The sequence below is a fragment of the Lytechinus pictus genome, chromosome 14, assembly GCF_037042905.1.
Source record: "Lytechinus pictus isolate F3 Inbred chromosome 14, Lp3.0, whole genome shotgun sequence".
In the NCBI taxonomy this organism is placed as follows: Eukaryota; Metazoa; Echinodermata; class Echinoidea; order Temnopleuroida; family Toxopneustidae; genus Lytechinus; species Lytechinus pictus.
Window position 1 is genome coordinate 25,230,916 of NC_087258.1, and position 22,968 is coordinate 25,253,883.

General features: G+C 37.8%; 1 protein-coding gene across 1 annotated transcript in view; it reads right to left on the bottom strand.

The window, feature by feature from the left end:
* Window positions 1-7,433: 7,433 nt before the first annotated feature.
* Window positions 7,434-22,968, bottom strand: part of LOC129276874 (procollagen-lysine,2-oxoglutarate 5-dioxygenase 1-like) — a 33,143-nt gene continuing 17,608 nt past the window's right edge. Inside the window, exons 10-18 of the mRNA XM_064109432.1 lie at window positions 22,578-22,699; window positions 20,767-20,868; window positions 20,143-20,268; window positions 19,125-19,260; window positions 15,569-15,685; window positions 14,041-14,112; window positions 13,549-13,653; window positions 11,496-11,642; window positions 7,434-10,753 (exon numbers count right to left, since the gene is read on the bottom strand). Coding sequence (XP_063965502.1) covers window positions 10,538-10,753; window positions 11,496-11,642; window positions 13,549-13,653; window positions 14,041-14,112; window positions 15,569-15,685; window positions 19,125-19,260; window positions 20,143-20,268; window positions 20,767-20,868; window positions 22,578-22,699 — 1,143 coding nt within the window. The 3' untranslated portion in view covers window positions 7,434-10,537. The remainder of the gene's footprint in view (window positions 10,754-11,495; window positions 11,643-13,548; window positions 13,654-14,040; window positions 14,113-15,568; window positions 15,686-19,124; window positions 19,261-20,142; window positions 20,269-20,766; window positions 20,869-22,577; window positions 22,700-22,968) is intronic.

Genomic DNA, 22,968 nt, shown 5'->3' on the forward strand with positions numbered 1-22,968 from the left:
TGTCTTCATGATAAATGTGAGAAGAGCAAGGGGGATAGGTGTTGGCCGAGCTATTCCTGACCATGCGATGAATGATCCGTTGATTCTCCTCGCCTGGCTCCATTCATAGCCAGATGACATTTGATGAAGGGAAATCGAGGCGACCGTGTGGTTGATGATACTCATGTAGATCTGCCATCGGAAACATTAATGATTTACCTCAAAAATGTTGTAAACATGTAGAATAATTGCCCCTACACTGTTTAAGTACTCTAATGCCCCTCTGTCACAGATTTTACAGAAAAAACAAGAAATCCTCAAAGATTGAAAAATCATAATAATGATAGTAACCCTCCTTACATCAGTATCACCTTTTGCTGTTTACAGTTATTGCAAACTAAGATAGATAAGTTTGTATTTATAAAAATTTGCCAGTCTATTTACTTTAAGCCATTATAATGTCGTCCACACACTCTCTCTCTCTCTCTAATGAAGGAGCTTGTTAAAATAAAGAACACAAGCCCAAAATGAACCCCCGGACAACCGGGAGTGAGATCGTCTTTCCGACAATTAAATTGAGATGGAATTAATTAGGAGAAGGTGTTGTCTTCCCTGGCTGATGACTGATCAGTGCATACACACCTCGTTTTGGCTAAAAAGCTTATTCCTTTGTGACATCACCAAAAGAATGGCTTACCATAGAGTCCAGGGGAAAAAATTACAAGGGGGCTTAATTGGGGGTGATTTTGCCCCTGAAATGCTCAAACGAGACATGTAAATTAAAGAGGGAGCCCTGAAAAATCCCCATTTAATACTACAATGTTAAAGCTTATCCAATGAAGCAGATTTAGGCAGCTGATTGTGAAAAGTAGCCCAGCGCGCGACACTGGCACTGGTCCGACGGTCCCAGACCAGTAAAAATTGCTGTCGGGTCAGTAACTTTGCAGAAATGGCCAGATTTACTGGTCTGACATGACCAGTAATAATATATCTAACTGATATAGATCTAAGTGATATTTTCTCCTATTTTGTAAATTATGAAAATGGCTCTGCTATCTTAAAAAATGGCTATCCAAAATTGAGAATTGGCTCTCATGAATTATGTTGTGTGTACTGTTTTTTTTTTTGGGGGGGGGGGCAATATAAGCAATAAAAGACGGCAAAATAAACTCAAGACTTTTTTATGTTTTGCTTTATTTTGGGGGGCCAGTAAATTTTAGGTTCGGACCAGTAAAAAATTGAAAAACTGGGTATCTACTGGTCGGACATACATGTACACAGGTTGGACCAGTAGAAAAAAAAGGTTAGTGTGGAGCCCTGAGTAGCCCCTGAGAAGACATAGACATAGTATTACAAAGCCATTATTGATTGTAGTTGTAATAATAGGGACCAATTTAACAGGTAGTAGTGGGTTATCACAATGTATTCGCAGACCAGATCCCGACAGCGTCCCTCCGATCAGGACCCAGTGCGCCGATTCAAAATGGTATTGAAAATCTAAACTATTAAGATGCAATTAATTTCAATACATAAATATTTAAATTTTAAATTTTCACATATTAACTTTCACGCCCTATAATAATAATAATAATAATATGGTCCATTTATATAGAGCAGCTACTATAATTGCATATACTCTACTGCACTTGATACTTGGTATCATATTATTAACCCGGCTGTAGCTGAGCCGCCAAAAAGGCGCTAAAGCATTCAAGGAATAAATCCTAACGGGTAACCATTCACCTCACCTGGGTTGAGTACAGCACAATGTGGGTAAATTTCTTGCTGAAGGAAAACACGCCATGGCTTGGATTCGAACCAACGTCCTTCTGATTGAAAGATGAGAGTCGTAACCACTAGACCACGACGCCCCCCCCCCTATGGAATACAATGGGGGTTTTTTTCATTCCCATCAGCTACTGCTGAAATTATTTCTTTGTAGATGAAAATTGTCATTGTTTGCAAGCATCAGAGTGGAAAATTCAATACTTTTCAAAATTTGATTAGGTTATCGTAAATGCACTCTGATTACATGTATGTCAGAACAGGGAAACTTGGGATATCTAATTTAGCACAATAAAGGGTCACACAATTTGTGTAAAGTCCCTTTAAAACCCAAACAAACACAAAGCAAAACACTAAATGCCAATTTGAATTGTCGCATGACATTCTTGTCAGCTTCTGGCAGCTTGCACCTGTAAAATGTCAGCCAAGTCATATTTAGAAACGCTTGTTACAGATTACAGCCAAAGAAACTCCTTTTTACATCACCATAATACGATGCGATGTTTGATTAAAAAAAATTACAGAAATTTGGAAGAGGAAGCAGTGAGCATTGACAATCAGTCAGTCACGTGCAGGGAAGCATTTCATGACACAAATAGTCAGTCAGACTATTGTTATAAGCTACCAAAATCCTTGCATCTCATTGGCTAAGAGCTAATTTGTCAGTGAAAATCACTGACTTTTTGTTTGATGTAACACCCCCCCCCCCCAGGGAAGGGACTAATCTCTCTCTCTCTTGTTTGAGTGGATGTCTGTCAAAAACAAAACCACAGCCAAAATAGTGATTCATAATTATGACTAGTGGGTGAAGATCAGCGTACACAGGTACATGTACAAGTGTATTGATGTTGTGAAAAATTAAAGGTGCTGCTGAAATTATTGTAGAGAAATATGATGGCAACTATGTGTGCTTCCGTAACTAGGAGATACTTCTAACCAGTCATTAATGTACCAGTTCACTTACTTTGATGAGAAAATCACTCTGTGTTATTCTGAGAGATCGACTTGAAGACACACTGTACATATTTTCTTTCTCCAAAAGAATTTTTAGTCCCTCCCCCACCCCCACCCTACCAATTCCATGATATTTGCTCCGGCAACCATTGCTCCACTGGAAATTCTACACACTAATGGATTGACCGACTTCAACCCTTGATTTAACACTATCTATACTTTATCCTAAACCCAACACTAAACCTAACATAGAGGCCGTTCTCATAACGCTTTCTAAAACTAGTTTACTGGAAACCGATTCAGGAAACCAGTTTGGAAGATCGCTTTGCTAGCGTTCCCACTTGATCACACGAAACTGGTTTTCAAAATCACTTCACGTAAAGCGATCTTGTTGCTATGGAAACGCTCTCAGTGGGGTGACATGTTTCATACGACATTTGAAACCGCAGCGTAGGCATTCTACACCTGTCATGTGGAGTAGCGCGCTCAAAATGTGCGAAGATCGCTTCCCGAAGAACGATTGTGTCCTCACTTTCGCTAAAACCAGTTTAACGAGGCAAAGCGATCTTTAAAACTACATCGCGAGATGGTTTTCTGAACCGGTTTGGAAGATCGCTTCGCCCGTTCTCACTACACGTTAAACTAGTTTCCATTAAACTGATTTTAGGAAGGTAGTGAGAACGGTGTCATAAAGCTCTATTGCAACCCTAACCCTTACCCCATACCTTAGGTGTAATAGACCAGTTCGTAGTTACTCACGGACAATTTTCGGTCAAATGACCTTTCATTATGATAGGCAGTTTTCAAAGCAAAATATTACGTAAGCTTGCCTTACATAGCAGGATGAAGAAATTGAATAGACCAGGTGACTAGAATAGCACACCAATGAACACTTTATGAAGGTATTTGTTGCATTCCTACTTTGAATGCATATCATAGCATGTTGCACAATGTACTTGGCAAACTGTGAAAACCAGTCGTTCGTTGACGCGTTGTTGTTTTTTGTGGATGTAAATGAAAACCACAATTCAAAAGAACATATGAATAATCAAGACATCAAAGTTGGTGCTTATCTCATTAGATTTTAAACCACCATGTCACTTTAGTACAAATGACCTTCCTCTGATCATGCGTAGAATCTTTTGATCATGCGCAGAAAGGAACTACGAACTGGCTTATAAAGCCCGAAGCAATCATCGCCCGAGCAAGTGTCATGTGACCGCCCTACCATCCACAACACATTTTTTTCTGAAAAGCATATTTGAGAGAGAGGTTTAAACCCTTGACCTTCCATAGATCACGAGCCAGCATAGGAATCACATTGGACAAAGGAGACACAGAGAGGGCCAACTCAAGTTGAGATGAGCTTTTATCTGATATGATAGCCTGAAGATGATCCTTATCGGTCTCCATCTTCCCTTACGTCAGGGTGTCGGATATTAACGGCAAAATGACATCACACATTGTGAGCGGCACTGGGCATGTGGCAGATGAAAATAGACTCAACTTTTCTTGTTTCTAAGATGGGTTTCTATCAGCCAGAGTTGTTCAATTTCAAGATTCTAGCACAGTCAACCCTACTTGGGAAAAGGGTCTGAGCGATAAAAAAAACCTGTTGTTATTGAAGTACAAGTGAGTTTATGAGAATACAATTATTACTTTGGACTAAATGACAGTCAAAGGAGTTACATGTAATGAACATAGATATGTTTTATGTACACTACAATGTACATTATGCACACTTAGGGCTGGGTAATATGTAATATGAACAACATGTAGTGCTATGTTATCATAGGTAAATCAACCCTCATCAAAACCTGTGAATCAGGTGGCTAATTTGATATTTACCAATATTCGACCATTAAATACCTGTATTATCTTCAACACAAATTACCTCAAGTAGGTTCTGAGCCGCGAGGGGGGGGGGACATTTTTTTATGGGGGTTATATTTAATTTTCCCTCTCCCACAGCGCATTTTTGCTGCTGATCTGAGTAATATTTTACTATTAATTTTCAAGGTATTTAGAAAATTTAGGATGATGAGGATAGCCCCTTTGACTGCCTGTCAGTGAGAAGGAAAGGGAAGATCACGGTCCGCAGAATTGGTAGAGGGAAACATTAGGTGATTTCAGACCGCCTCGAACTTCGTCAGTTCCAGGTATTTTCTGATCGGGAAATTTACCTGATCAGAAAATACCAGGTAATTTGGGCAGTCTGGAAGCAAATTACGCGTAATCTCCCCGAAAGAAAATACCCGCTAAATAGTAGGTACTTGTCAAAATTACAAGAACTTTTGCGGGGATTTTTCCAAGGTCGCAGGTATTTTGGCAATGTGAAAGCAAATTACAGGAACTTTTAGCACAGCGTGTAGTAGGGCACGAGCGCCATGGGTGGCTGCTGAGCTAGCGATTTTGAATGTCGCGCCTTGCTTGCTTATCAGACCGGATACTGCACATGCTCTTAACATCAGGAACTTATCCCGAAGGGTATGTTTCGGGGCAGTGTGAATGTGGGAATAATTAACGGGTATTTACTTGCCTGAAAAAAGTTCTCGTAATTTAACAGGGATTCTTGTGATCGAGGCGGTTTGAAACCACCTGTAGTGGAGGGATGGTGTGGGAGCCCAGAGCACTGGGGGAATTACAGGGGAAGGGTGGACCAGATTGGTCAGAGCTACCAGAAGGTTTACCTGAAGGTGATGATGGATGGGAGGGATGAGTCATGGAGGAAGGGAGAGAGAGAGAGGGGGAGGGGGGAATGGGTGAAGGCATGGTACTGGGAGTGACAAGGAGAGGAGAGATTAGGAAATGGGTGACACATGAGAACTAACAAGGAGAGGGGGAAGAGAGAGATAAAGTGAAAGAGAGAAGAAAAAAGAGAGAGAGAGAAAGAGGGCAGGTGAAAGTTTGGAGAGGAGAGGGGAGATAAGGAAATGAGTGACACATGAGAACTAACAAGGAGAGGGAGGAGAAGAGAGAGATGAAGTGAAAGAGGGGAAGATGGGAAAGAGAGAGAAAAGAGAGTTTGGGAGAGACAAGGAGAGAAATCTAAAGGAAATGAGTGACACATGAAAACTAATAATGAGAGAGGGGGAGAAGAGGGAGATGAAGTGAAAGAGAGATGGAAAAGAAGAGAGAAAAGGGGGGGGGTTTAGAAAGAGGAGAGGGGAGATAAGGAAATGAGTGACACAAGAGAACTAATAAGCAGAAAGGAAGAAGAGGGATGGAATGAAAGAAAGAGAAGAGAGATTTTGATAGGAGAGGAGGAAATGGGTGACACAAGAGAACAAGGGGGAGAGAAAGAGAGGGAGGGGGCAGAGAAATACAGATAAACGAGGAGGAATGGAAAGGAAGAAGACAGGCAAAAACATAAAGACTCTCAGACAGTGACTTAGAGAGAGGATGGGGGGGGGGCAGGACAGAAAGAATAAGAAAGAGAAAAATGAGGCTGGAGGAGAAGGGGTGAAATATACATAATTATCACGGGGTTTGCTCAACATTTTGTAAAGTAATGAAACACTATCCATAATTTGAAGAACTTTATTAGACTAGACATGTCTCTTCTTCCAGTATCAACAAAAACGTTAAAAATTGTGCTTATTGGTGAAGTTTTCATTACTATCTTTTGAAATATTGACCAGGAGCAGTACTACAAGAAGGGCAGGTCCCACCCCCCCCCCCATGATTTCTGATGGAGAAATAAAAAATGTAAAAGAGGAAAGAGATAAGAAGAGGAAGAAAAGGAAATAAAAAAAATTGACTAAAATAATGAGTCCTGGGTCAAGCAACACCATAATCACCTTATCATTGTACTGAGTAAAAATGAGGTCACTTTGGCATGTAGGTCATATTTCCCCCCACCCCCCCTCCCAATAATAATACCCTGAGACCAACCCTAATATTGACATTATTGAAACAATGTTAATTAACTTTTTTTCATTCATTTAATTCATTTTTACTCTATTCACTTCATGGGGGAGTGAGAAACATGCCCAATCTTTACAATAGTTTATCAACAGTTGCTCTGTGAACATATTTTGAGAACATATCTAATCTTTCATGCCACGGCCAATTTCATCAAAATAATAGCTGAGCCTCCGCATATATGCCGCATTAATCAAGAGGGTAACAATTGTCTATGGCAATATCCTCCCAAAGCTCATTATATAATGTTAGTCATACTTTCATGTGCTCACAGCTCATAAAATGTCACCTACAATGCATGGCTCATATATTAACAGTACAAACTTAGAGTTACATGTAGGACCCATTGTCATTAAGCATTCGTCTCACACACATTAAATGTTGTTCCTCAGGTGTTCTGCTGTGGTGTATGTACATGCATACATGTAGATTATTTAAATGCACAAGTACATGTACAAATGTGGCATCAAATACCTTAGCCCTACAAAAAAATTATACATTATAAATTTGTTTCGTTTTTTTTTTCAATCATGTCAGACATCACAGACACATTCACATAAATAATTGGGAAAGGGGTGTGGAAAGGAAGAAAGAGAGAAAAAGGGAGAGAGAAAGGGAAAGATGGAGAGAGTAACAGAGATAAGAAAATAGAGGCAAAAAAAAGGAACCAAACAAGGGAACTCTTTGTATTAAAGCCCACTGCGATTCACTGATCTTGAGTTTAAAGCATTTTTCAAAAACCTTTTACAATCCCCTATCCATTTTTTACTTTAATCCTAATTTTTTTCAAATTTTCTGAGACAATTTGCCGAAGTAGCTGGAATTTCTTAAAATGATACACATACACAAATACTAACTGAAACTCTGTATATATTCAAGTTATGTCATATACGTCACATTCTCATCCTTTGAAAAATCAAGAGCTAATGGACCTATCATTACCGTTATATTATCAAACAACAGAGTAATTTGCCCACTCTTCTCTGTCAATTCTATGGCCAATATTCTTAAGTCAGGTTTAACTTAGACCACGGTCTAACTCTGTACCAAAATTATGGGGAGCCAAAAATTCAACAAGTGGAATGCCTCTGGCCGTCTCACCTGCATCACGCGATTCAATATAGCAGCAGTGCTGATTTTGAAAACTACTATAACTCGCACAAGATGTTCAGTGATACTTGGTTACTCTTATTTCCACGTTTTATGAACTAGACCAATACACTTATAGAGATATGATGGCAATTCAACAAATACCCCCAACGTGGCCAAAGTTCTTTGACCTTACATGACCTTTGACCTTGATCATGTGACCTGAAACTCGCACAGGATGTTCAGTGATACTTGATTACTATTATGTCCAAGTTTTATGAACTAGACCAACACACTTTCAAATTTATGGCTGTAATTCAACAAATACCCCAATTTGGCCAAAGTTCATTGACCCTAAATGACCTTTGACCTTGATCATGTGACCTGAAACTTGCACAGGATGTTCAGTAATACTTGATTACAATTATGTCCAAGTTTCATGAATCAGATCCATAAACTTTCAAAGTTATGATGGTAATTCAACAGATACCCCCAATTCGGCCAAAGTTCATTGACCCTAAATGACCTTTGACCTTGGTCATGTGATGTGAAACTCATGCAGGATGTTCAGTGATACTTGATTAACCTTATGTATAAGTTTCATGAACTAGGTCCATATATTTTCTAAGTTATGATGACATTTCAAAAACTTAACCTTAGGTTAAGATTTTGATGTTGATTCCCCCAACATGGTCTAAGTTCATTGACCCTAAATGACCTTTGACCTTGGTCATGTGACATGAAACTCAGGCAGGATGTTCAGTAATACTTGATTAACCTTATGGCCAAGTTTCATGAACTAGGTCCATATACTTTCTAAGTTATGCTGTCATTTCAAAAACTTAACCTCAGGTTAAGATTTGGTGTTGACGCCGCCGCCGCCGCCGCCGTCGCCGTCGGAAAAGCGGCGCCTATAGTCTCACTCTGCTATGCAGGTGAGACAAAAATTCTGTTTATATTGTATATTTCTTATGTTTACTATTTTATTTCCTTTTGCTTTCATAATGAAGAAAAATACTTCAGTTATCATTCCCGGACAATTTGGGTCTCATATGAGTTAATAAATTGGATGTGTACTCTTTGGGATATATACCCCAATTGGCTCTCCATAGTTGAACCACAACTTTAAACCAGGGTTTAATTTAAACCAGAGTTCAGAATACGGGCCAATGTCTTCCAAATACATGTATCTCTCACAATCGCATCATTTATCTTCGAACTATTATTTTGAAGACCATGAAACTCTCAAGGGCAACATCTCAAAGACAGTTCTATGCCTCATTACCAACTGCCAAGGGTTATAGCTCCCTCTGGAGACTGCCTGAGGGCAGCAGACCCGACGGTGACCATCATAGCAGTCATCGTTGATCAATCATTCATTATAATCCACATGTTTTTCAGTATTTTGGTTTATTACATTCTATTCCTTGGTGATAGTAATAAAATAAAATGACAGTGGTACACATCAAAGTGACATTGTGAGAACTTGTCTAAGATTATCAGCCCAGTGAACAAAAATCCATGCTTTTGTGAATTATAGTAGCTTGCCCACTGTTATACAGGGTTCCCACAGAAATTTGAAAACAGAATTCCATGACTTTTCCATGACTAAATTGCTGCTTTCCATGACTTCCCAGTTTTTATTTTGAATTTGGGATGTCACAAAACTGGGAAAAATGGAAATCACGAACACCAATTATAATAGCAGAGTATAAGAGTTGTGAGACATGACAAACTGGAAAGCTGCCATAGCCAAGAGGTAAATGCAATTCCCTGACTTTTCACAAACTTTCCAAATTCCCTGACTTTCCATGCCCACAAATTTTTCGAAGGATTTTCCATGACTGTGGGAACCCTGGTTATATTCATCAATGTGTATGCAGAGAGAATGTAGAAAAAAAAATCTGCATACTGGCTTACAATATGAGGCAAAAAAGGATGGTAAAATGCATGCAATTATTATAATATTACTGCCACACACTGCAAATTTTCCTCTTCTATAATTCTTGGCATGCAAGTTCTGACTTCCATGTAACATCAATGCGAAAGATCATCCGATACTTTACAGTTTCTGGTGAATTTTCAAATGACACATACATGTCACTACAGCAATACATCATTTGCTCTTCTATCAATTGCTCCTCTGGTAATATCGCTGAAGATATAAGGGGAGGTTTAGAGCTGTGAAAGGGGATTTGGTTCAGAACCATGTGATGATTAGGATAAAGGTTAAGGTAAGGTTTAAATCTCAGGTTTATGTTTGGAGTAATTTGTTCTTTTTAAATAGGAGCAATCGCCACAGGAGCAAACGACATGGAACTATCACCACAATCTACTCAACGCTGTGGTTTATTCATGCAAGCATCGCCCCCCCCCCCCACCCCATGCAATGTGGACAGTACTTTGTTTATGAGGTCACATGATCAGGGGCGTGAGGGGCCCCGTTTCATAAAGAGTTTACAACTGTTGTAACTTTGCCATTATGACAACTACCATGGCAACAGGGCTCAGCAGCCAATCAAAACCGAGGTTACCATGGTAGTTGCCATAATGGCAAAGTTACAACAGTTGTAACTCTTTATGAAACGGGCCCCTGCAGATGTCTTATTAGTTCTACATATGAGTGACTTCTTGAATGCTGTCTACAAGAAAGGTGATGTGATGTAAGTTGACGTATTTGATATTTTAGCCATATTTGAACATTTCCCTCAAAGAAATGCCTGTTATGTCTAAAATCCATAATCAATTATTGTTTTCATCAAGCTTGGTCTCAAAAGATGCATAGGACTAGAAAGTAAAAAGTCAGCTAGCAACATGGTAAAAAAAACTTCAGGCCACAGAATGGTCGCAGAAAACGGTAAGGGGTAGCAGTTTCAGGGTTAAAAAACAGACTTACCTCAAAATCTTTCCCACGTTCATTGAGTGCTACATTAATGGTGTATGTAGATGAATCGTGATGGGGTCGTAAAAAAGGCTGCTCCTCCGGCTTGTACCGCACCACAAAATTCATTATTGCATATGCCTAGAGGACACGAGACAAAGGGAAAACAGATTAGAATGAAATCATGAAGTCTCTCACATCTAGTCAAGACCATGTAACCTGAAAAGAATCGATCAATTGTACAATTCAGCATAACTGCAGGTCTATTGCATGCCATGTACAAAAAGTTATAATTTATTGTAAATATTAATTGTATTTCATTATGACACACCTCCACTATAGTTTCCTTTCATATCTGAAAACCAGTCCTAAAATTAGTTTAGTGGAAACCAGTTTAACATGTTATAGGAACGCTTGAAGCGGTCTTGGAAGCAATCTTCCAAACCAGTTTGGAAAGCCACCTCGTGATGTAGTTTTCAAGACCGCTTTACCTCGTTCAATTAGTTTAAGCAAAGGTGAAGTCACAACCGTTCTTCGGGAAGCGATCTCCGCACATGTTTGACGTGCTACTCTAAACACTGTGAGAAGAATATCTACGCTGCGGTTTCAAACTTCGCGTAAAACATGTCACCGTGCTAACAGCATTCCCGAAGCAACAAGACCGCTTTACATGAAGTGGTATTGAAAACCACTTTCGGGTTATCAGATGGAATGCTAGCAAAGCGAATCTTCCAAACTGGTTTCCTGAACCGGTTTCCACTAAACTGGTTTTAGGATTGTAATGACAATGGGGTTTAAGTATATCACACGTTTACAGCAGTGAATAAATAAAGTCAAACAAACAGAGGTACATAACGTTAAACAATATTATTGAATGCCTCACCTTTGAATAATAGCCCGGATAAACATTTTCACAGATTGGTACAACATATTCTCTGAGAAAATACAACCAATGCTGTTCAAAACCGATTTGATTCATGTGGATATCACGCGTAGGTACGTTCTCGTATCCGCCTGCTAATCTTTTATCCTGCAGGTACAATGATCAAAACAAGAGAAAGGATTAAAGATAAATTCCAGTTGTGGGAACGATCTCAAAATGACTTTTTACAGAATTTAATATAATGATCACCAAAGTGTCTGTTTGTACGAATAAAAAATATGTGCCAAAGGATTCTGAAAGAAATTATGTAATTGCTGAGAAATAAGCAAAATAAGCGCGGATTCGGTCACTTCCGTTGGGTCTTTATTCCAGCAATAATAATACACTGTCCCACGTGTGCCTATCTGTGTTGGCGATCTTCAGTGTGATTGCTTTTTAGCTAGATATTATGATTTCACAAAGTTCAGTTTATGTAACTGTACCAGATCTCGATCCACGATGATATATCAATACTTTACATTGGTTTTACAGACTTTCTCACGAAATCAGTGTTTTACTGCAACTACGTTCATTTAGCTTTAATACCTGAATATTCAAATAAAGAATTAAAGATCCTGTGTGGATAAAACACAAATTTACAAAAGTTGCTTAAAGACATAGGTTGACATTAACATTATAATTAAAAGATCCCAATATTTGATTTGTGTTGTACTTAAAGGAAGATGCAACCCTTGAAACAGGATAGCTTGTGCAAAAACAGAAAATGAGAAACAGATAAACGAAAGTTTGAGAAAAATTTAATGAATAATAAGAAAGTTATGAGCACTTGAAGTTTAGGTCATTATTGTAATGAAGATCCTCCCATTGGCAATGTGACAAAGATGCGCGATGTCACATGTGAACAACTTTCTCATTACTTTTCTATAAATTTCACTTAAATGCCTCTTTTATCACATCTATCAGTAGATCATGTATTCTTTCTATAAGGGGGAATGTAATACGGATTTTCAAAGAATACATTATGGATAAGAGTTTGTATCACCCTAAGAAAGAGCACCAATAGACATTTTGGGGGTATTTTATAGTCCATTAAATGGAAAGTTGTTCACATGTGACATCACAAATATTTGTCGCATTGCCAATGGGAGGATCTCCATAGCATTAGAGATCGCAATATATAAATGCTCATAACTCTCTCATTATTTGTCCGATTTTTCTGAAACTTGCTTTGATCTTATTCTTTGATTTTTCTGTTTCCACAAAAGCCAACTTGTTTCAAAAGTTTCATTCCCCTTTAATATTGTTGACATTCAAACACACGGGAAGGAAAAAAAAATATTCTTAGAGATACATTCAACATATCTGTGACTGAAAAATCATCTTTTAAAGTCAAATCACTTTTAACCAATGTCTTCAACTCATAAACATCAGACTGAATACATTTACATTAACACACCCACCAAAGAATTTTACAAAGGAGCGGAATTACAAGAACTGTTGCGAAATTGTATTCAATTAATGACTCAAATTTAGATACTTCAACTTCAGATTAGTATATTGAATCTAACAGTCATATTTACATAAATTTAAAGTACTGCAATAAATGAGTATTTTTCACACATAATTATGTCATCCAATAGCTTTACATAATAATGTATACCTAAGGAACATGAGTTGTGTCAAAATGACAATCATGTTTCCTTCATTATAAGAACTGCAATAAATGAGTATTATAATGTCAACGGAAAGCTGCCAACTTCAACTCAAGTCACATTTCATTCACAATTTCTGTTGCGCATACACACATGCACAATGTACATGCATTGCTTTGTAAAGCATACACACAAAGCTCGTCTTTGCAAAAAAACAATCAAAAGTGACTGAGACTTGAATTAGCATAGTCCATGCAAAACCCCTCTAAAGCCTGCGCTGTAAAAATAATGTGGCTGAGGAGGGGATGTGTCTCTGGTGGGCAAAGAGTAAACAAAACATGAAAGTGAAATTTGAAAAACTGATCTATTGTGAAGAAGAAGTAATACTGATAGTGATATACCTGATTAGAACCTCCTGACCACTGGCCAAAATTCTCCATTTCTTCTATAAGTTCTCTGGCCCACGTTCTTGACATGAGTGGAAATGTGTATACATCGGTGCATGGCTATTAAAGGTCAAATAGAAATTGACATAGAAAACATAAGATTTTTTTAAAAGAATATTCTGATGTCGAAAGAAAATATTTAAAAACAAATCTAAAACAAAAGAAATTCATGAAAAGGTTGTCGGTCTTACTTTACTGCATTAACTGATCATATTATTATTATTTCAGAATCCAACTGTTTGCTTAAAAGTCTGTTAATATTCACAATTGATAATGCAATTCATGAATTATTCTATATGTATCAATTTTGTAACAACAATTGTGGTGATGTTCAATTGTTGTGTAAAAAACATATTATGTTCACATTCAATAAAGGAACCCTATATAATGGTAAAAAGAGGGGAAATACTGCATTAAATTTAAATGATATAAAGATACACCACCTACCATAGTCATGTTCATTCTATCCATCTCTCTGACTACAAAATATTCAGGGGATAAGTACTTAGCTTCCCAATCCTGTAATAGTAAGAATGAATAAAGATATAAAAATAATCATAAACATCAAATCATTTTCATCATCATCATCATCCTTATCATCATCATATTATCTTCAACATCATTTTCATCATCATCATTTTTACCATCATCATCATTGTCACCAACACTAACATCGTCATCATCATCATCATCATCATCATTACCATTACCATCATGATCATCATCATCATTGTCACCAACACTAACATCGTCATCATCATCATCATCATCATCATTTTCACCATCATCATCATCATCATCATCATCATCATCATCATCATCATCATCATCATCATCATCATTATCATCATCATTACCATCATCATCATTATCATCATCATCATCATTTAAATCGTCATCATTACCATCATCATCATCGTCATCATCATCATCACACCACCATCACTAATACATCATCATCACTAGGGCTGGGACTAAAACCCGGGTACCCAGGTTCCACCCGGAAGCCTTGGGTACCCGGGTAGAAAAATCAATACCCGATACCCGAAATTACTCACCAATATAACGTAAATGTATATTATTTGTTTTGCTTAGTGTATGACATGATTGTAACTCATCACAAAAGTACTCAAGTCTCATTTTGAATCTCACCAATTACCCTCGGAATATCTATAAATCAACAAGTTTCTCGAGTTGTGACCGAGATCGTTCAATCTTCGCCATGTTTCTTTTGCAGCTTGAGCATACAAAGCGCCAGCCAATCACGTTCGTGTTACCATTTTCAGTTCATCATTAACCGAAAATGGTAACACGGTCGTGATTGGCTGGCACATTCGACGCTCCGACACCCGGAAATCAATTGACTTTGTGCACGTAGCGATAGATTCTACAAACTACCGAACACGATGCAATAGGATGCTACTTTGTAAGATTTTGATGGAAAAGCAAGAAGTAATCAAAATTGCTTACCCGTGTGATATCAGTGAGAAAACAGATCCTCCGAGAAAACCTTTCATAATTCATATAAAAAATAGCAAAAAGGAATTCTAGGTCGATTTAGGTACAAGGTGATAGAGTATTGCAGACTTGTTTTGATGGAATACTGCGTGGGGCACGGGAGGCTTGCACTGCGCATGCTTACTATATTTTCATTCATAAATTGGCTTGCGGCAGTAGCTGGATGACGTTACCTATACCACTGTGTTATGGGGGTTGTTCCACCAGTCTTTTTAATGCGACATGATTTTCGGGTACCCGCCCGAAAATTACAGCGGGTACCCGAAGACAAAAATACCCGAAAGTCCCGGTCCTAATCATCCCCACCATCACCACTATCACCACCACCACTGCTACCATCATCCTCAAAACCATCACCACTACTATCACGGCCACAACAACCATCACCATTGGATTCATCGGTATTTCAACCAAATTCATCCTCGATAAAAAATACATATATGAATAGGACAGTTACCTCTTTATTGTTCCAAATCTCCCACATATCATTATGTAGATGGGTAGTCTCGTAGTTATCCAAGGTAATGATGTGACCGTACTCCTCCGCCATGTTTACCAGGTACATAAAGACTCCCTGTCAAGTAGTTAGAAAACAATCTCATTACACTTTTAATGGAAAACATATAGTAGTTGTGATTTTATTATCTGTGGCATGCACTCGAAGAGAAAACATAATGAAATAATGTTATATAGATAAATAAATCAAGAATCCAATTTTTGTGAGAGAATAAAATTGACAAGTTGAAATAGGATGGACTTATCATCATCAGGCATTAAAATAGGGTTTGTGTCAAATTTGGAAGATTTGCTTGCCCCATTGATGCAGTAGTTATTCTAATTCTTAATTTATTTTATAAATCTAATCAGATTGTATGAACAGTAATCTTCATGACTTTAAAATGAAAATCATGTCTGTATGAATAGAATTTTTATAAACTGAAATATATCTATGATCAGGATTATGGAAACTTGTGGTCTTTCAAGTCAGGAACCCTGCAAGTGGCTTTTCTTTCCCAATCCTCACATTTCAACGTATACAAAACAACGGTGAAATGCAAATGAGAAAAGATGCATAGCACCTTGAACAGCTGGATTCCTGCTTAAGAAGTAGCTCTGACTTTTATCAAGGTGTCTCAATTAAAGTATGCTAGGTTGGAATGCATGAAAAATAATAATAATCCACTTTGTGCTGCACTCAACCCAGGTGACGTGGACGGGTAGCCGGTAGGAAGAAATTCCTTGAATGCTTGAGCGCCTAGGCAGCCTAGCTAAAGCCGGGGTAAGAATAATAGCAGGGCCCGCTGGGAGAAGTTTTCAGAACTGAAGTGGCTTCCTTGGGTAAATATACCTATATTATCATTATCATTAGGTGGTCTGTCTATGACAGATCACCTCTTAATTTCGTCAGAATTTTCTTTATTATTTATTTCTTTATTTATTCTTAGCACCTATGTTTGTCGCCAACTTTTCTCCGAATTGGCTGATTTTTCTGTCATATATAGTCTATCATAGAGACGGCATACTAAGCTTTTCAAGGTCATCTGGACATGATGACGTCATCTACGCGCCATTTTGTAAAATTCTTAATTTGATCATATCAACATAACGGATCATCAATAATCAATCATATTTACATCAAATAAACTTTAGGTCAACAGTCGTCTGTCAAAGTCATCAAAGGTCATGTAAAGGTCAAAGCTAAAAAAATTCTCAAAATGGCCTATAAAAATTTTTGGGTACGTTTCAGGTCATTTTAAGCATTTCAACATTTTGCGCGTTTTCGTGCGTAACGGTGTTATGCAGCATAAATTTGCTCTTTTTTCTATGCGTGTCTATTATTGTTATAATTCTGATCAAATTGATACCTCGATCAGCTCTCTACGATCATTAATGAGGGAATGAGCACCCATTAAAGTTTGCAGCAAGCGTGCGCGCAAGCTCTCACTATAGGCTCTATATGGGCAAAAACATGCCTATTAAAAATTCACTGTAGCTCTTCAGAACGAACGGGGACCCCAATTTTTTTTCATATTTCGATAGAGTATGAATCATACATATGATTTCATGTCTCATTGGACCCTAAAGTATATTATGACGTCATCAAAATGGCGTCGGAAGTCAAAATATTTGCAAATTTGGCTCTAACTCCTTGAATATTGGTCAATTTTCGCCCAATTTTGGATATGTTGTAGCTTAGGTCTTACTCTTTCTGGATTATTGCCTTTATTTTTCATTTTAATAAACGGATCATCCTGAAAAATTGCAAATAATAAAGGCATGTCATTTTTACTCATTTTGCGTGTAATCTCTATGGGACATAACTTTTTCTCAAAACTGGATTCTACATTCCTCTATTTCCTGAGCAATATCTCCACAATTTATTGTCGGTTTTGGCTGAGCTTTAAGTATGATGTAGCTGAGCTCCTGGGCTATCACAAGTGTTCCCTCCATTTTTTGATCAGATGCCAGGATCATGCCCGTTTTTTGCTTGCAAAATTGGATTTGTAATTCTCAAATTTGCTTACGTGTAATCTCTACGGGAACATGTAATCTCTATGTGGAATATCGTGGCTGAATGGATAACGCACTTGACTTGCGTCTTTGAGGTTCCAGGTTCGATTCTTGGGGTGAACAAGATGATTTTTCTTTTCTTTTTTTTTCTTTTTACCACCTCATACATGATCCTTTATGACAATTAAAACGTATAAAAGTTAAAATATAGCAAAATAAAACTGAAAAATGGCAAATTATAAAGGCATGTCATTTGTGTTCATTTTGTGTGTAATCTCTATGGGAGATGACTCTTTCTCAAAACTGGATTCTACATTCCTCTATTTCGTGAGCAATATCTCCACAATTTATAGTCGGTTTTGGCTGAGCTTTGAGTATGATGTAGCTGAGCTCCTGGGCTATCACAATATTCCCTCCATTTTTTTATCAGATGCCGGGATCATGCCCGTTTTTCGCTTGCAAAATTGGATTTGTAATTCTCAAATTTGCTTACGTGTAATCTCTACGGGAACGTGTAATCTCTATGTGGAATATCGTGGCTGAATGGATAACGCACTTGACTTGCGTCTTTGGGGTTCCAGGTTCGATTCTTGGGGTGAACAAGATGATTTTTCTTTTCTTTTTTTTTCTTTTTACCACCTCATACATGATCCTTTATGACAATTAAAACGTATAAAAGTTAAAATATAGCAAAATAAAACTGAAAAATGACAAATTATAAAGGCATGTCATTTGTGTTCATTTTGCGTGTAATCTCTATGGGAGATGACTTTTTCTCAAAACTGGATTCTACATTCCTCTATTTCGTGAGCAATATCTCCACAATTTATTGTCGGTTTTGGCGGAGCTTTAAGTATGATGTAGCTGAGATCCTGGGCTATCACAAGTGTTCCCTCCATTTTTTTATCAGATGCCAGGATCATGCCCGTTTTTCGCTTGCAAAATTGGATTTGTAATTCTCAAATTTGCTTACGTGTAATCTCTACGGGAACATGTAATCTCTATGGGGATTATCGTGGCTGAATGGATAACGCACTTGACTTGCGTCTTTGGGGTCCCAGGTTCGAGTCTTGGGGTGAACAAGATAATTTTGTTTTCTCTTTACCACCTCGTACATGATCCTTTATGACAATTAAAGGGTATAAAAGTTAAAATATAGCAAGATAAAACAGATTATAATTCCTTTTTTTTGTTCATATCACATGTATTGTCACATATTAAAGAGACCTTTTTCACAGTGCTTTATCATCTAGCATCTTTCACAAGTTCTATCCATAATGAACATTCAGTTGTCATCATGATATTGATCTGCATGAACATGGTGATAGTGATCATGATGGCGAGAATAAGGACAGACCACCTAGTTCGTCCGCATGATGAATTAAAATCTAGTTATTAGTATTTTAACGATAATAATAATACTAATAAATGATAATTAAGAATAATAACAATAGTAATAATAACAAAAATAATAATTTTCAAAAAATAATAACGGTCCTTACCTTGCTCCTGAGATCGATGCCCAGAGCCATATCAGTGTCAAGATCCTCCTCTCCCTTGAAATTAGGATGATGTTTCTGCAGAAGTTCTCCTTTTACCAAGTAGATATTATTGATGTATGGCACATTCCAGATGCCCCTTTATATGATCACAAACACACAAAATTATGTAAGTTGTGAAAGAAATGACTGAAGAGAACAATGGTAGGCATAGCTTGGTTCCCCAGAGCTATCAACCCTTTGGAAACATTGGCGAGGCCTAAAAAACTGTCTCTGCCAGGAATCGAACTTGAGCCCCCAGCTTAGATTGCCGGTGCCTTAACCACTCGACCACAGAGACTGGTTAGTGGCTAGGGCGACCCCAATCCGATTGACCATCAGATAAACAGATTTTCGACCCCACCAATCAAATTTCCTTTGTCGGGTGTAGATGAGTTTTGAACAATGACAAGCCGCCATGCCTCAGCTGGATCAAAGCAAGTGCTTTAATAGATACCATACATGTATGGAACAATTTATGCAAATGTGAGAACTTTACATGTAAAACAGCTTTAACAACTCTTGTTCTCTCTGTTCATTTCTTTCACAACATATTCACATACAAGAGTTGCCAAGCTGTTGTACATGTAAAGTTCTCACAATTGCATAAAATTATATAACATATACTAATAATATCATATATTAAATATGTGAACAAAAAATAGAAAAGGAGTACATGTACATAGTTCAGATGTGTACGCGAAAATGGCACTCTACTAAAAACCTTAGTGACAAATAGTACTCCAGAAGTTTATTAATGACCATATACCCGCCTGATGATACACATATATTGTCCGGATGGGTTGTTTTTCCAGACAAGTAATTATTGAAACTTTCGACCAACATTTCATTAATTGATCGAAAACAGTATCAGACAATATTTCAAAGAAGAAATATTAATAATTATTCCCTGTGCTTAATGCATGACTTCAGAGAAAATCCGGAGCACTTGAGTAAGAATTTGAAGAGAATAAACCCTTACCTCCTATCTCCCCTGACTAAGTCTACATAGTCGTCTGAACGAGCGTAGTACCCCATGTTGTTCAGGTCACCCCAGAAGTTTGACCATAGCTTACCTGGCTTGGAAACCAGTGGGGCTACAATCCCCCTGTTCAAGGAAGAAAAAAAGAAAATTTATGATTCATGCCATGCCAGAATCGTAAGAGTGGTTTTAGAGTCCCGAGTTAGAAACAAGCAGCATTACGCTTCTCCTATTTAAATACACAATTTTGGACTTCTTGAAATAAAAATCTAATTTCCATTTATTGTAATGATTTGTTTTCACCCCCCCCCCCCCCACCTTCTCTCTCTTAGACTTATTTGTAATTATGTTATGATTATGATTATATTGTTATTGTTCATTTTACATGTATTAATATGAAATATGAAAATAGTATCATATTTCGCACATAATCCTGTATCTTTCTATCTTTTTCTCCATCTATCTCCATCAAAGAAGTCTCATTTACAGATATTTCCAATGCTTTTCACAAAGTTTAGTGTCAGCAAATAATAATCCACTCCCTATAAAAGTTGACTGTAAAGTCGAAGACTAGTATATCCTGACATTGAATTCTCAAACTTTTAAAGGATCATATTCACTTACTTGTTAGTTTCCATAAGAAGCCTTAGGACATCGGGATTGGTAAGTTGTACATCAGAATCCACAGAGAAATAATACTGACATTCCTTACTTATACCATAATCCCTGCAAATTAAAAAAAAATAGTAACAGAAATAACAACAACACACAGTTGTTGCATAGCGCATTATGATATTATTATGATTATGATCATTATGATGCCCTTTCAAAGGACTTGGATATTACCCGGCTGGCTTCAGCCCGCCTCCCTTTTCCAATGCACAAACATTTCAAGGAATGCATTTTTGCCAAGTACCCATTTACCTCACCTGGGTTGAGTACTGCGCATTTTGGATCAAATTCTTGCTGAAGGAAATTTAATTACGCCATGGCTTGGATTTCGAACCCACGACCCTCTGCTTCAAGTCCCAAGACTAATCCACTGGGTCACAATACCCACACAATGTCATCAATATTCAACTTTCATTTCAAATCACCAGTGCAGATTCAAGTTGCTTGTTGGCATGATAATTTCTCTTATAAATTCAAATGACAAAAATCAGTTATGGTATATGGTATTTGAAAATATGATAAATCCTTATAAAATATACTTCAAAAGAATTTGAATTTTGTTTGTATATTATTCTACTAGTGAAAATGGCCGTCAACACTATTAAAATCATAAAAATCAATGGATTTCAAACCATAAAAGTAAAAAAAACACCATAATTATACACTTTTTAAGCTTGGCAAGAAACATAATTTGCAGTGGATTTGTAGAGGAAACCACATTTTTGGGAACACTTTTGGGTCTGATATACACGTACATGTGCACTTTAAAAGTGTTGCATATTTTTCGAACAGTGGTACTGGCCCGGATGTCACACATTGGGTGATTTCAAGTACGGTGTTGAAATCTCGTGTTGGTGTTGGGACAACACCAACACCAGCTACAACACCGTACTTGAAATCACGCTGGTGTTGGGGTTGACCTCGGAAAATATGACGTATTTCCGGCAGTTTGTGTTGAGCTCTGGTGTTGAATGTCGTCTGCTGAACCGAGCATTACAGCTGGTGTTGACGATCTACGTGCAATTTCCCTATTCACCAACACCAACCCCCAGGGATTGGGAAAATCGTGATTTCAAGTTCGGTGTTGGTGTTGATGAACTGTAGTTCACGAACAGGAGGCGAACACGATGAAACACCCCCGTAAATTTATCTATTACAGTTAAGATGAGCGCAAATCATTAGAGTTTTACACATTTTAATGAAAAATAATATTTATGCTTTCTGATTATTGAAGTGATTTTTAACCTCTGCATTCTGTACGATAAAATTTTACTGCAATTTCTTCCCGATTTCGCTTTCGTCGTCGAGAATTTCTCGCGTAAAGTTGAGATGATCAGCAGCGCAGCGCAGAGGCGTGACGTCATAGGATATCGATAACGCGATCGGTATCGCTCCTCTGAACTCAGCTCGGTTCAGCAGCCTTTTCACGCTCTCAACACCAACACCAACACCGAACACCGTACTTGAAATCACCCATTGGGTCTCGACATGCCTGGTAGCCCTCCCCGAGACCTACTTAGGATCAAGATAAGTCGGTTTCTTGACATTTGCTCCGGCGATACTTGCTCCGCTGTGAATTCCACACACTAATGGAATCGCCAACTTCAACCCTGGATTTAACACGATACCCTATCGTAAACCTAACCCTAAACCTAAAATAAGGCCCTATTCCAACCCTAACCCTACATCTTAGACGAAATAAAGCCCGGAGCAATTGTCGCAGGAGCAAATGTCGTGTCACCGATTAGTCAGGGTATACTCACACTCCACGATTTCTTCCTTCGGCATCACTCAAGGATTCTGCAGGGAGGATAATCTTGATGTTGTTATAGAGAGGACCCTTCTCCGCTCTGAACTTTTCTAGCATGTGATAATGGAACATTGCCTGTGGGGAGAACATGGAAAATATCACAAAATATTCAATGATTGGTTTATATCAAATATATATAATGATTGGTTCCAATGGTTTGAAGACGGGTCTCATTCAATTTCTCTACAGGAAAGATAATCTTGATGTTGTTATAGAGGGCCCTTCTCCGCTCTGAACTTTTCTAGCATGTGATAATGGAACATTGCCTGTGGGGAGAACATGAAAAATACATTGAAATATACAATGATTGGTTCCAATGGTTTGAAGACTGTTCTCATTCAACA